Below are 16,435 nucleotides of genomic sequence, written 5' to 3'. Positions count from 1 at the left end.
TAAGACGATACCAGTTACACATAGGCCGACAGCATCATGACGTGAGTCTTACTATAACTAGGATAGTTTCTATGAATGCTGAAACGTACCTTCAACAGACGAGGATGGTTTTACCACAGCTACGTCGTATCCGTAGTCAGGAATCTGCTGTACGTTTTCCAACACAACTAAGTTCTCCATTTCTGTAACAACATTCATGTACGTGTTTAATATATAGTCTAGCTATGAATGACATACACAGATATGAAACACCGTTTCAGCACAAAATAATCTACTGCAATGTATTTCTCATCATGTCAATTCCTTACCATGTTGTAAGGACAAATTTTATCGGAGATGTTACAAGAGTAGTGTTGTAAGCTTGTTCTGCTATAGTTGTTCAAAAGGTTCGTGGCCTCACTTCATTCATGAGCATTAGAATTTAGTCTATATACTTCGGAAATACATCTTCTTTTTAAATTATGATTTATTTAACGACGCTCGCAACTGCAGAGGCTATTTCAGCGTCGCCGGTGTGCTGGAATTTTGCCTCGCAGGAGTTATTTTACATGCCAGTAAATCTACTGACATGAGCCGAAATACAGTACATCTCGTCTACCACTTTTTTATAGAATTCGGTAGGATAATGAAGTAAGTGATTTTCATCTATTGATACATTGAAACCTGCTTCGTAATTCTTCTTTCATAATTGGAAATATCCAAAAATGGCAAGATACAAGGTGTGAACTTTATGACGGGGTGTTAAAAAACGTTCCGCCGATTTCAATGGGAGATCTTAATGCCAGTCAAACCTTGTGTATGTTTATCCAGGCAGAGACCACATTTTTTTAAGTGTGAGGTGTGGGTATAACTCTTACTTTTTTCAGTGCGTTCACAGTGTAGCGGAAAGTAGCCATCAATGGATCACCTAACGATTTCCTATTTTATCTAACAAAGACAATTCCCTAAAATTCCGTTCATAGGCTTAAACAATTACATTACTAATAAGGAATGATAAAATGAAGTTTGAGGGCTACATCCTATTTATATCTGTTTAAAGATTAGGTCATTTAAAATTCGGTTATTGGTTCAATGAAGGCGACAGGGTTCTATGAATGGATCACCATGTTCCCATGAATGGACCAAGAGAAACTTTAAAAAATATCTCAAAATAATGTCAACAAGTAACAAATCATAACAATGAAGATTAACGGATGTTGAATTTACTTTTAATCCAAATTGCAATCGTATTTTGAAACGGAAAATCATGAAAAATACAGTCCTTGTCATTTCAATGTTTTAAAGTTTTAGGCTACTTCAAATTAGCTAATACAGTAGTTAACAAAGGTTACCATACAACTTTAAATTACATGACATCAACATAATGATGTGATTGTACATATGAAATTATTTTCTGGAGTATGAATTTATTCTTATACTGTAGATAAAATAGTCTTCCTTTTCAAGACACATATGCCACACAATGCATTTATTTTGGCTCCGCCTAACATTTGCACTAGCTTCATGTACCCATTTCCTGCAAGACATACACTGAATCATATTCCCTCGATGGTTTCTTCATACATGAAACAAAACCAGGAGTCTTGATTTTGACTGCTTCCTGAAGGGAACTGGTTTCCATGAATGATCCATTTTAAAATGCAGTCCATTATTGGGAACTCCAGATGGTCCATCTACGAGTATAGCAACTTCGTCATTTTCTAATCACACTTCAAGAGCGCTGAAGAGGTTATACAAAATTTATGAATATACAACTAAAAAGGAAGCAGACAGAACACTGCTTCCAGCTATATATGTCATTTCATAACTCAAAGTCATTAAGCCAATATACTCTGTACTTAAGTTACTTTAAAATTATAGTAAAAATAACAAAAACGTATCTGAGCTTCTTGTTCAGCCCACGTATTTGCTGCCGCCACCAAATACAACTCAGGAGAGACGTACACGAGGGGGAAGCCTCGAGATGACGTTTCACGCATACGCAGTCGATATGAACAAGAATGTGGCAACGGTCCATTGAAAGCAACGGTTCATCGATGGCTACTCTCCCCTATAAGGTATAGCCTAAGGTATGGACTGTATGATGGTGTTGGAAAACGGATCTCGAACCCGGGCGGAATTCGAGTCCCGATCAGGTCTGGAAATGTTCATTGAAAAATCCATAGCAGTAACACTCGTGACAGACAAGGTTGCAGTTGGGGATTTTTCTCGGGGTTCTCCCGTTTTTCCTCATATTATGTATCTACATCATTCTGTCACCATTTCGTCATTCCATAGCATTCCCCAATCGCCAGTTGGCGACGCACGGAGGGGGCTGGTCTAGGGACGAGGGGGGTTGCCTGCTCGAAACCTGGTTACGCAGCGAACCTTAGTGTAGTCAACCGGTGTGGTTTTGGGAATGCGCCTAGCTTGAGGGTTAGCGCAATAGACCGTAATAGGTCGCAGTGCTGGGCCATAGTGCCCACTCTCGTAAATTTCATTCCATTATAGAAGAAATGAGACTTTTTGTATCAACACGACGAATTTGTTTGTGATTGTTCTGGTGGTCATGTTTTTTGCAACTTGGCCTGCAAGATCGCCAGATATTAACCCAGCAGATTATTAGTTGTGGAGCTAACTGAAGGTAAGAGTGTTCTTGAGCAAACCTACTACAATTGATGAGTTGAAGGTCTCTATCGTGCACACAGTGACAGATATTCCAGAACACGAACTCTGAGCTGCTGTATACAGCATTGAAGAGAGGCTGTGTCACTTGTACAAAAACAAAATGGTGGACACATACATTTACAATAAAATTTTGGCAATGAGTGACGATGCAAAAAAAATTCCTATTTCTTGTGTAATATGCCAGTACCAGAATTTTAAGATTGTGTAGAAAATGAAGAAAATATGAGCAATTAAGTTAGCTCTTACTTTTGAAAACCTTATATCTTATAACAACGGAAGTGTTAGGAAAGGATGGCTACTTGTTGGTTTGTTGATCTATAAAGTCTAAATCCTGCTTGTTTATTCGCGAGAATGTTGCTGGTTTCGAGGTACCAGTTCAATTTCCTGACAGATCTCCAGAGCAGATAGAGAAATAAAAGAAAACAGCTGTACGTGGTGAGAATAATTAAATAGATTAGAACACGTTTCATGCATGCACGCACGCACGAACGCACGCACGCACGCACACTCACACACACAAAGAGTCAAAGGAGAAACAAGCATTTGGAAGTACACTACATAGACGTTGCAATGATAGTTACCTTCACCGTCACAACCTGCAGTCCTCTGCACTAAAAATGTCGATCCATTAGAACGACGAGCATTTAACTGAATTGTTACATTCTGACGCATGGCATCATCTGGCAACTCCACCAAGTAATTCGATGTTTTCCATCCTTCGGACTGAAAACGTTAAAACACATGAGATAATATCAGATATTTTTAGTAAAATATCAATTAAATTAATGAAGCTGAGAACTCCATAACAGAAGTAGTGACATGAGGGATAATGAGGTTCTATGTGTATTCCACGTCGGTAACATGTTCTGCCTGGCGGATGGATGTCGTGCTGAAACTTCTAGAATTGAAAAAAGACGAATGTTTTTGCATACAATATTCTTGTCAAACTGCCTGTCTCCCTAACTCCGTCTGTCTTCTGGCCACACGTGTATAGCTATTTATCCTAAATGGTTGGATGTGTTATTTCGTATTAATTAGGTCTATCTAGGACTCAGTTAATTCGAAAATGATCAACGTGAAAAATTAATCGTTGCTAAATCCGCTAAAAATGAAACTTCGGATATCTTCCCACACACATACAGGATTGACATCTGATTTGCATTGCGTTATTTCATGATAAAGAGTAGGCCTCCAAGTGAGAGGATAACTTCGCAAATATACACGTGGAACTTATTAAGTACACAGTAGGCCTGAAACTCTGTAATAAAATATGGGGGACTAGCCTTGTGCCCTCTCAATGGAAAACAACAATAGTAATTCCGATCCTGAATAAAGACAAAGACCCCTGTAATATTGCGAATTACAGGACTATTTCCCTCACTAGTATGGTAGCGGAACTTACGGAGAGAATCATAAACAGGAAATTGAACTGGTACCTCGAAACCAGCAACATTCTCGCGAATAAACAAGCAGGATTTAGACTTTATAGATCAACAAACCAACAAGTAGCCATCCTTTCCTAACACGTCGGAAATTCCCTAGAAGCAAGAAACATACTAAAGCTGCATTCATTGACTTCAAATCTCCATATCGAACCCTTAAAATAATACTGCCGTAAATACCAAACGTTAGTTTTGAGTAGGTAAATGCAAGATAAAAATTTCAAAGTCGTATTAAAAGTCAGAATTACCAAGTATTAGTATGAAAATGTCAAAGACTGGCATCAAGTCTCATATGCTGAACTGGATTAAAGCATTCATCGGACAGAGATCATGTAAAGTTAGATATGGTAACACCTTGTCCAAATCTAACCTCCTTCAAACAGGTTTACCCCAAGGAGCTGTACTAAGTTGCTCTCTCTTCAATGTCTACATCAACGACTTATCTGAACTAGTGCAGACGTTAAATGCTTACTTTACGCGGATGATGTTGTCCTATAGTATGCCACCCCAAAGAACAACGCTTAGAAAAGGACTGAATATGCCCTAAATAATCCCCTTTCACTACTAGCACACTGGTGTGACGGAAATGGAATGGCCATAAATACAGCAAATTCCGCATACCAGACTTTCTGACTGGTTCACCACAGCGTAAGTCCATTCATAAAATACGAATACAAGGAAAGGTCCTTACTACAAACGAATTCACTTATTTGGGAGTGACGTTTGACTCAAAATTATCATGGAGGAATCACCAAAATAGCTGAGCGAGCATCCAAAAGGCTAAATTTACTGAAGTGCCTTTCTGGCAGCAAATGAAGCTGTTCCCATTCAACATTAAATATCACTTACAAAACGTATGTACAACCAACAATGCTCTACTGGTGCGAGTCACTTGTTACAGCCTCTGCTCTGACCCTTGCTACGCTAGAGCAGACACGCAACCAGGCAATGCGACTAATTGCCGAAGGAGTAAAATCAACACCCATTGATACAAAGCTTTTGGCCACAGGGAACACCACATTCAGGTTATCTGTCGAAGAGAAGTCTTTGCTCCTATACGAGAAATTGCTGCTAATCCACTGTGACATACTGAAAGGTTTACGACAATAGATCAAGAAACCTCAAAACACAATCAGATCTCATACAAGAAGCAGTATAAGTAAAGGATAAGCTATGTATCCCTAATAAATTTATTGGAAAGATTCTCTCCATTGCAAGACCCACTGGGAGATAATGAAGTACAACTTTTTACCCAACTCCTTGACCATTCCATCATAGCAGATTTCTCTCAGGATCGCCTAGGCCTACGACTGTTGACCCTTGAGACTATTAACATGAACTAGCCAAAGAATAGATGTTCGAGATTTTCACCGATGGATTACAGATCGACAATCGTGTAAAAACAGGTGTGGGTGTCTACTGCGAACTATTCTCCTTTTGTCAGCTATGGGATACAACAGATCCGCGTTTGATGGATAAATGGAGGTCATCAGAATAGCACTAGACCAACTGAGCTACCAGCATACCAAGTTCACTAATTTTGTCTTACTATCTAATTCGCAATCAGGAATACAATCAATAGGAAATGAGGAGCCTCCAAAAACAGCTGAAGTTTATGAACGTAGAAAGATGTACCTCTTAATGAAAAGAGATTAATAAAACCACAGTTCTTCAATGGATACCTGGTCACTGCGACATCATAGGAAATAGTACGCTGATACACTTGCGAAGAAGGAAGCTACGATTTTCCAAACTGAAGACCGTAGTATATCTTTCCATACAGTCAAATCTACAATCAAAGGCTCATTCAAGACTATAATAAACAGCGAGCTGAAAGTACGAACAATGGAGAAGCAGTGAATTGCGACCATCATTAATATATCTGACTGACCAAGGAGCAGAACTGTTGCGGAATTTAGGCTATGTACTAGGCACGATTGCCTAGCGAAGCACCTGCACAGGTTCATACCCTCAACCATCCTGTCCTCTGTGTGACAGAGAGGAGGAAATTGGCGGGATGCACTTGATGCGATGTCCATAAATCATTGTAATCCAGAGATACTGGGAAGCTGAAGGCCGACTTATGGGTTAATGGCTGTTGTCATAATGCCTGCCATTTGCTTAAATATTAATCACCTTTCATACACTGCATTTTCCCATATTTTATTCCACTCAATAATGATTTCAAGAAAATTATCCGTTACATAATCAATTATATGTCAACAGTTCTCACTATATCGGACAGAGGACTCTCGGGAAGTCTACCGATCGCTGCTGCAAATATCTGGAAAGCCAAATAAGCGAGCTTCCACAAGGTCGAGTATCAGCGACAGGTTAGGTTTGATTTATTTAAGCTCTGAGTATGCCTTGCAAATAAGCTTTTTGGTAGACAGATTTACCGTCAACTGGGTCCATAGCAAAGAAACGAAGATTTACTCTGGACCAGAGCGAACAAAGGAATGCCTTCATAAGCGTAGTGCAATATCATGGCGATACCACTGAATGACCACTAGATTACGTCATCGGAGAAAACTATCGGTCGAATATGAGGCGTGTAGTTGCAAAATCAGATACATAACTTTTTTTTTTCGAAAATGAGTTAATGTTATATTTCATATCTTCATATGTTTCTACAACTGCTATAACACTGTTATGCTCCAAAGCCAGATACATCTCATGGATTTGTATGATGAAAGAATAGTATTGGTTGCAAATCTTTGGTTTCTTGCAAACTTTTTCCTTCATACTGAAAAGTTATGTTTTAGTGATGTACCTGATTTTGCAACTAAATGCCTCATATAAGAGAGGAAGATACTTGAGGCGGGTTGGGTGGGCTAATTGCTTTCACAGTAGACACTTAGTGTCTCTCGTGTGGTGTGTTAATAAATTTGAAGTTAATTTAAATTATTTAAGTACATTTTTTCTCTCCTGTGTTTGGTGTGGGAGGATACCGAAATTTCACCTTATATACAGAATTGAAGTAATATAGCTGTGCATATTTTGACAGCTTATTTCTTGGATAGAATAGCCTACAATAAAAATACTAATACCATATGAGGCGTTCAGAAGTCAACATGATTAACTCCTTTTCCAAAGATTTTGAGATATTCAAGGTTAAAGTTGAATACACACAATTGATTCTGTGTTGTAGTCAAGAATAATATTGCATTCTGTGGGCTTTTTACTGAACTATGGAGTTAATCACTTTGACCACTGAAAATATGGTCAATTTAATACATTGCCAACTTAGAAACTCTGAAATAACCAAAAGTGGAGTTAATCATGTTGACTTCTGAACGCCTCATATTAGTCCCTAGTGAATACATTTCTCAGAAAATTTAACACTGTTTTACTAAATACGTACTATACATACATACTGATTTTTACTATTAACATTAGAGAAATTCATAAAGAATGCTTTATCCCTTTGCAGTTTTTAAATAAAATGTACGGTTGTCTTGCAAATTAAATACAAAGATTAACACGTGTCGTTAATTCCTGCCATTGAGAAGTCTGGCATCCCTACTACAAACACTAAGGGACCAAATACTGCTATTCAGAGGTGAGCCGGCAATGCGCCAATGCCAATCTACGCAGACTTTTAGCCTAATTTTCTAATTAATCATGTACTTAATTACAAAACAGGTAATAGTTTTCTATTTATTATAATATATTCAATTGCCCCTTTCAATCTGCACAATTACGTCGCTTCCTCCCTGTATTTGCTCTTACTAAAAAAATAACGCGCAGGACACAGAAGTTATCTAAGACTCTAAATCAGGGCCTAAGCTAGGAAATAAATAAATGTCACAAAAATTCACTAATGAAAAATTAAATTTTTGTAAATTTTGAAAAGATTGTGCAACAACATAATTCAATTTCCAGAAAGATTATATTAATAAGGTTTGCAAAAAAAATAATAAATGTACCGGTAATTTGTTTCTGGGACGTTTATTACTTTCAACTCATCTTACCAAACTGTAAAGGTATAAGTAAATCATTAGACCAATGCTTAGAATCAATAACATTTCTGTTGGATTTGCATCACATTAAAATACTTCTATTTTTATGAGCACTCCAAACACTGAAAGTACTTGGGAAATCAAATTTTTTTACCAGTAGACTCTTCAGGATTTACTGTTAGCAGGGTGTTAACTCCTTTTACTTAAAGGTGCTATCTAATTTCAATTTTAACAAGATTCAGGCAAATAAATTCGCATCGACAATCTACAGTATGCAATGGAATTATTGCAGCGTATTATGCAATTAAATTAAATAGAGAAAATTGTCCGCTTAACTTGTTAATATACATGAATTGTAACAACTCTTTCAAATCAATTCCTGTACATGTACCCTCCTGAGACCTGAAAGTATAGTATACTATACTATACCATACTTCATACATGATTATCATATAAGATGTATGTGCAGAGACTCGAAATCTAGTATAATATACTAGCATTTGTGCCCTAACTATAAGAATTTTTTCAGCATTTTTCGTCATGTCAGTGACTTTTTTTTGAAATGTAGAATTATATTGGACTTTAAAAATAAAACAACAAATGTCTCAGGACTCAGGAGATTATTCCTCGATACCTTCTTCAACATAGTCCATTTCATTAACATTTAATTTAAATTTAGAACTAATTAGTTCATATTCATCTCTGATTTCATTTCCTCCATAACCATCTTCGTTCCTGAAATTCTCTCAGGTCTAACAGGATTGCCGCATTTTTGCACATTTACATTCATATTATAGTCCCATCGCTCTAATTTCCGGCAGCCAATCGCGTTCCAGGTCGGCTGCATTTAAACGTGTGCGTCTTGTGATTCGCTGATGAAGTTATTCATTTCTTAAAGCTCGATAAATACTTAATATAATCGCCCGCCATTTTGGCTCTTTCGTTGGCGTTCGCAGAAAGCACACGAAGACGTTATTTGCCCATTAATTATTTGCTGAATTACAGTGTGTTTGATTTATTATCATAGGAGCTACGACATGATAATATTTAACGGTGTGGCAAATAGATCCCTCGTATGGTAGCTCGGCAACGAAAGAACAAAAATGGCGAACGATACTACCTACCTAGACTTTATAGAGCCTTCACTTCCTAATACGTAAGCAAAGAGGAGGAGTCACCCTGGGAATAACAGCGTCGCGACTATAGTCTACATTTTTGGAAGGCGAGTAGCAAAATGCGATTGTGGCTTAAACCTTGCTCTAAATTGAAATAATATTTCAATACTCTTCACATTTTGGTATCTAACTTTAACTACATAAGAAGGTAGATATAAAATGGTGCACTTTATAGGCTACTTACCAAAAAATTTGTGCTTATCGGCATAAAACTCAACTTGCTGTCATTGGGTCGAAGGATACTCAAATCCAGACTGCTGTTCGTGTCTTCGAAATACGTGACAGACGCACACACTTTGTTGGAACTGGGCACAAAAGGAGGGCTCTCCATAGAACCTTCTATGTCTTTCAGAACCCGAACCGGAAATGCATCTGGAATGCAGAACAGAATTAAGGGAAAATGGTAGAGTATTCAAACCGATTTCAATACTAGACCTACATAAAAACGTAGTATTATGTTAAGTTCTAAAATGATTTGATGACTATTTTTGTCAGTGACAAATGTTACATATGAAATATATGTTTTCTTAAATAGAAGGCGGTAGCCAGAAGGAACGTATGAAAAATATATGGCTGTTCTCAAGAATCTTGATGCTTCATGTGAATTGTATTCTCTCATTGATGGTTTGGTTAGAGATCAAATCAATCAAACTCCTGTATCTCCTCATGAGGAGCCTAGGGCATTCACAAAGTACCTCCATCGGACCCTATTTGTAGTCAAACTTCTTCACTTCGCTCAATGTTTTCTCCTCCCTAGCAATTTCCTCCAAAACTGTTCTCTTCCATGTATTTTTTGGCCTTCCTCTTGTTCTATTACCCTGGGGGTTCCAATCCAAAGCCATTCTTTCTACTGTTCCATCTTCTTTCCTGATTGTGTGCCCTATCCAATTCCACTTTCGTCTTTTGATTTCTATTGTGATTTCTTTCTGAATTGTTATCTACCACAGTTCTGAGTTTGTGATTATATCTGGCCATCTAATTTTTAAGATTCTTCGTAAACATCTATTAACAAATGTATGCAGTTTATTTTGTATAATTTTACTTATATATTATTTTAAGTATCGAAGTACATATGATATTTCCATGCAGATATTGTGCGTCATCATACGATGGAAGAGTAATGGAACGGAGAAAAACGGCGCTTATTCCGTCGGATCCCGGCCAACTAGTCACTCATAACGAGTGCACCTCAGCACATGTGTGGACTTCGGTCCTACGTTCATAGACATCTATGACGTAGTGCAGAGGGCGGCCACTAGAGGGAACCCAAGAGTTGGAGCTTAATCCGAGACGATTCTATCCGACGCCGGGGTTGTATCCGGTGTGGCTTAGTGGATAAAGCATCAGCACGTAGAGCTGAAAACCCGGGTTCAAATCCCGGCGCCGGAGGGAATTTTTCTCCGTTCCATTACTCTTTCATCGTATAATTTTACTTGTTTTCCATGTCTCACAGCCATATAATAAGACTGATTTCACATTACTGTTAAAAATTTTAATTTTTGTAGATCTAGATATAATATAAGATTTCCATACTGGGTACGACTGGACAAATGCACTATTTGCATTTTTTATTCGGTTCTTTACATCCTCAAAGACTCCACCATCCTTGTCAATTATACTACTCAAATATTTAAATTATTGAACAGTATCAATGTTATTATTTATTATAATTTATCTGTCTTTTTACTATTTAATCTCATTTCTTTAGTTTTCTTTACGTTTATTTTCATATGAGCCCCTTTTATTACTTCTAATAAAGTTTGGTTAGAGATAAATTCTATTTATTTGTGGCATATAAAGAGAGATCAGATGAGGTGTGCAGACTAGCGACGGGATTTTCACTGTACGCTGCTGACGATCTCGCGGCGGGGAACGGACAGTGTAAGTGTAGAGTCGCGGTGATACAACCATACAAGTTTCCGTAACTGTATTAAAAAGTGTCTTACTTACAAACTTTATTGATGGAGGTGCTTAAACTGGCCGCCTTCGTTGTCACACAATTTTTCGCACCTCTTCATGAAATGTCTCATAATTCGCTGTAGATCTGGTCGATTAATGCTGTTAATTTCGTGACCTATATTACGTTTCAGTTCTTCCAGGGTGCGTGTAATACTTCGTCATGGAGGCGTATTTCATTAACGATATCAGGTTTCTTAGCACTGCAATAACGATTGTTTTGTGAACACACATAACCATGGAGGTGGAACCATGCCTCGTCTGAGAAAAATATTAAATGTGGTTCTATTAGTCCATTATGAATATTATTCAGCATCCATTCACAAAAATCATGCCTAGGTGCAGGACTACCCGGTTGAAGAGCATGTGTCTAGTTATTTTATACGGCTGCAACTTTAATAATTTAGTAGCTTTTTGCATAAAACCATAAGAAATTCGTACTTGTGAAAAGCACGTAAGTGATTTTCTAGGAGACTGTTCCAATCGATGACCAATGTCATTTAATATGTATTTCTTCTATGAGAACCCTACGTTATCTCTTTTGTTTCTTAGACTGAACACTTCCCGTTGCCTGAAATGTATTAGGCCTACAAATATTATGGATTGTGATATGTGATGGAATTTTTACATCCATGTAATCGTGTTTCGAACCGCCTTCGTACTTGGTGGCAGTCTGGATTAACACATATGAATCATAAACTTACACAGGTTGTTTGGTTTAAAATATTTGATTAGTCATTATACAGTTTACACTTATTCACACTTTCACTTTAAATGCGCAAGTAATCACTGGCGTGCCTTGTCACTCGCCAGTTACTTGGAAACTGATTCACTAACTTTGACACGAGCCAGGACGAAAACTTGCATGTTTGCTTCATCGTTACGGAAATATATAGCCTACGGTTATATTACCGCGAATCTACTATCCGTTCCCCGCCGCGAGAGCGTCAGCAGCGTATAGTGAAAACCTTGTCGCTCCTGTCCACACCTGATCTGATCTATTTTGTACAATATGTTTTCACAAGAAATATTATTAACAATATCAGATTTAGATAATAGGTTATATGCAGAAATTATACTGCTGTGAGAAGTGTGTGATATCAAACAAGGACCAATTAATAGCTCGGAATTTAAACAAGAGGCTACAATTGATGTTGTTAATGGACAATTTTCATTTACTGTATATATATATATATATATATATATATATATATATATATATATATATATATATATATAACTTAAAAAAATATGGGACACTTTCGGTTTGAATAAACCAACCAAATTTTAAGAACATAATTAAGTATAGGGTATCGCAATTCTAAAATTGAACCTTAAACGATACTAAATCATTGAACTTTTCCTGTGATATACTTCTCAGATAAACGTATTTTCTCAAGTAAAGGATGATTATGTTGTACCAAGTTATGAAATTCCACACAGTCCTTGTTGAAAAAAAATATTTTAACAATGAGCATAGCTTTCACAGTTTCTACAATATTTTCGTTTGTCCATAAGGAGTTCATCCTGGGAAACTGTCTTTCAATACTAGCATAGTCCGCCAGTGGCACTGTTCTCACAACATGACAGTATTGCCAATTGGTAAGACATTTTTGTGAAGGAGAGCTATCGATTTCTTCGCAATTATATGTTTTAACTTTAAGAATAAGAATGTTAAACATAAATCTACAAAATACGGGACAATTCTGCGTCCCAAAGAAGTTTATCGGGATGCCGAGACACGTCATAATAAGGAACCATCTCGAAAAAATACGAGACATATAAGAAATAACACTTCTCCTTGTCCAGACTGTTTATCGTCACATTTAACCAGTACTACCACGAAAAACAACAACACCACAGAAAATTTCGAAGACCTCTCTCTCTGTAACAATTACATGATCACCCCGGACTCATTTCACCGGCATTATCACCTTCATATCATTCAGACGCTAAATAACCTAAGATGTTGATAAAGCGTCGTAAAATAACCTACTAAAAAAAAAGATATTATCTCTGATATTTTCCCACGCGCTATTAACATCTAACTCCTCCTCAACTTCGTCGAAGCTTTCTAAAGCGGTAAACATATTTGAATTGTCCTACTGGGCAGTGGTAAATTGCACTCGACTTCAAACTTCCTGTATGTAAACGGCACTGATTTTGAATGAGGTAAATTGTACTGGATGTTGTAAATTGCACTTCTTCTCATTTTATTAAGTTTTGTCCAAAATTTTTTCCCGGTCTGTACACTCTCGACAATCGATACATCGCCTTGCATGAATTTGATAGGGTTTGTCTTCATGAACTGACTCTTTGAAGACGTAGGCTTTTGCTGCGTATTGAAACTGATATTTGTTTTCGAACAGACTCCAGTCACTTTAGTTATGTGTACTCTAGTGGTCGAAATGCCTGTTGCTACTCTTGCTACTAGTGAAAGAGGAAGAGAGTTACTCATTATTGACAATATAGAGTGTTAGTTGGGAGGCCGGAGGAAAAAGGCCTTTGGGGAGGCCGAGACGTAGATGGGAAGATAATATTAATATGTATTTGAGGGAGGTGGGATATGACGATAGAGATTGGATTAAACTTGCTCAGGATAGGGACCAATGGCGAGCTTATGTGAGGACGGCAATGAACCTCCGGGTTCCTTAAAAGGCAGTAAGTAAGTGAATTTAAATCTGGGGAAGTGAAGTAAAGTGAAGTGGAGATGTACACTCCGAAAATGTAATGCGAAAATATATACCAGAGTGCTGCATTGGAGTTAGATCGCTCGCTTGAACTCTGTCGAGTGTCGCACCCTCGAGTGAGATACGATCGGTCGTGATACGCTCGTAATAAATAGAAGCACAGTACAAGGTCATCTCACCGACATGTCTTATCTTGTATGGAAGGCGACAGATAAGATACACATATGTTTTGCTCACACAGTAAAAATAAGGCTTTATTTTCTGCTTTATGACAAACGTTTAATGGAACAGTCAATGGAACGTACCAACACAGGAACATGAAGTTATAAATAAAATAGTATGAAAAACTTCGATATACAGTTATTATTGCTAATTAATAATTATTCAATATTTGATTTACCTCATATATAATATGATAGGTCCATACATAGTGTTCCGCCTATATACTGCGACAATGTAGAAATGTTTTACAAAATATTATTGATATAGCAGTAGATTAATAACAATATTAGTACAGAGATAACGTCACAGGAAATATAATAAAACGAATAATCATGCTGCACAACTGTTACAGACGCAAAGATTAATACACTAATTATTATTATTATTATTATTATTATTATTATTATTATTATTATTATTATTATTACTACTACTACTACTACTACTACTAGAAAACTTGATACAGTTCTTGCATTACCGTGATTGTGTTCTCCGTTTATAATAATTACATTTACATCCAATAACATCTATCAGACGTGGCAAAAACAAAATCACTCCTGTGTCGAAAAAAAAAAAACATTTACCTACAACATTTATATTACATTTTAAAGCAAGTTTTGTAGTTGTATTATGGAGAGGTTAGTTAAACACTGCAAAGTTTTGAAATGATAAACATCTATGATGTTACTACACAGTTCATCACTGTAACAAGAACGAATGTCTAACGCTCGGCTTATACCGTTCGAGGATTTATCGCTCGAGACAATTTTACCCATCATGCATGTGCGCTACCTATCGGATTATGCTATGAACTACTTGGCGCTCGAGCGAAAATGTCTGATGCAGACCTTTGATATATACGGTAGGAAGCAATAACGTTATTAGAAGTGAGTTAGTGCATAACCATGATAAAGAAGTGAATAAGTCAGAACGCCAAATTGTGAGTGCTATTGCAAAGCGTAAAGCAACGGAAGATATATCTTCGCGGCCGAGCAAAGTGATTCGGACAATTCTAAGAGAACTTCCTTTCCAGAGTAATAATTCTCTAGACAATAATGATTGTGTATTATGCACGCAGGAAGATGTATCCGAAATTACCAAGCAATCGAAATGAAACTCACGATGTAATTCTTTCAAAGCGCGTTGTAACTAATAAAGGAGAAGGGTTTGTGCTCCACAATGACACGGATAGCGGTATTGTTATTTTTATTTTCTTACAAATTTGGTGCTTTTGCTAAACTGTTTTTCAGTGTAAGTTGATGGAACTTTCAATTATTGTGCTAAATTTTTCTGCCAACTGTTTACTATTCATAGCTCCATTAATGGTCACTACATCCCTCCAATGTTCTGTTTACTTCGCGATAAAAGTAAAGCTTCTTATGAAAAAGCATTTCTTGCCATTTGTAGCAAATGTGAGGAGAACTTTCGTAAGAAATTTGAGCCTGCTACAGTAATTTCAGATCACGAAATAGCTATGCATATTGTAGTGAAAAACGTGTGAGAAAATGCAGAATTTTTTCTGTGCAGATTTCATTTAACCAATTCTTGGTGGAACAAAATTAAGGGATAGGTCTGACGTGTGAATACAAAAACAAAAATTCTATCATTGGACAGTGGTTACAGTATATAATCGGGCTGCTTTACTTACAGCCGAATGAAGTTGGAGATGCGTTTGTGTCTTATCCGATTCCCATACAACCTGAAAATGAGTCTGTAGTACAATTTTCTTCTTATTTAGTTGACAATTATATTGATGATGCGCCATTTGCACCGAATATGTGGGCAGTCAGCGGACACAGGTCGGACAACGAATGAGTGCCAATCTTTCCTTTCGCATTTCAACTATTCTTTTAATTCTTCTCATCCCTCTATACATATTTTTGTGGACCAGTTAATCAGTCTTCAGACCGAAATTTACATAAAAATCAATAGCATCAATACACCACATTTAGGAAAAAATTCACACACTGAGAAGAAACAAATTTACGTTGAAAGTCAAATTTCTGATTACCAGGAAGGAAAAATTGATGGTTCTGATTCATAAAAAAATATATGTTATAGCTTTGCCAAAGTACAGTACAGTATTAATGTTGAACAAGTGTTTGATAATCGACACGCATAATAAACTGAAGTGTTACTACAGTCTATGCAACAAATATCAGTTCATAGCTTCAGTGCAGTTTGCATCTTCTACTCCTCGGTCATCCAGTGCAGTTTACATGGTAAGTGATTAACCGTCCGGTTTCTTTGCAGTGCAGTTTACTACTTTCCAGTGCAATTTACAATCACCCGATGTCATGTTGGTGACAAAGCACCTCGAC

General features: G+C 37.0%; 1 protein-coding gene across 1 annotated transcript in view; it reads right to left on the bottom strand.

The window, feature by feature from the left end:
• The window catches only part of LOC138710486 (uncharacterized), a 157,018-nt gene that overhangs the window by 84,382 nt on the left and 56,201 nt on the right, over positions 1-16,435 (bottom strand). The window contains exons 7-9 of the mRNA XM_069841415.1: positions 9,431-9,618; positions 3,249-3,390; positions 90-182 (exon numbers count right to left, since the gene is read on the bottom strand). Coding sequence (XP_069697516.1) covers positions 90-182; positions 3,249-3,390; positions 9,431-9,618 — 423 coding nt within the window. The remainder of the gene's footprint in view (positions 1-89; positions 183-3,248; positions 3,391-9,430; positions 9,619-16,435) is intronic.

Source organism: Periplaneta americana, chromosome 12, assembly GCF_040183065.1.
Source record: "Periplaneta americana isolate PAMFEO1 chromosome 12, P.americana_PAMFEO1_priV1, whole genome shotgun sequence".
Classification (NCBI taxonomy): domain Eukaryota; kingdom Metazoa; phylum Arthropoda; class Insecta; order Blattodea; family Blattidae; genus Periplaneta; species Periplaneta americana.
The sequence above is the reverse complement of the archived record's forward strand: the minus strand, read 5'-3'. Positions and strand labels throughout refer to the sequence as shown.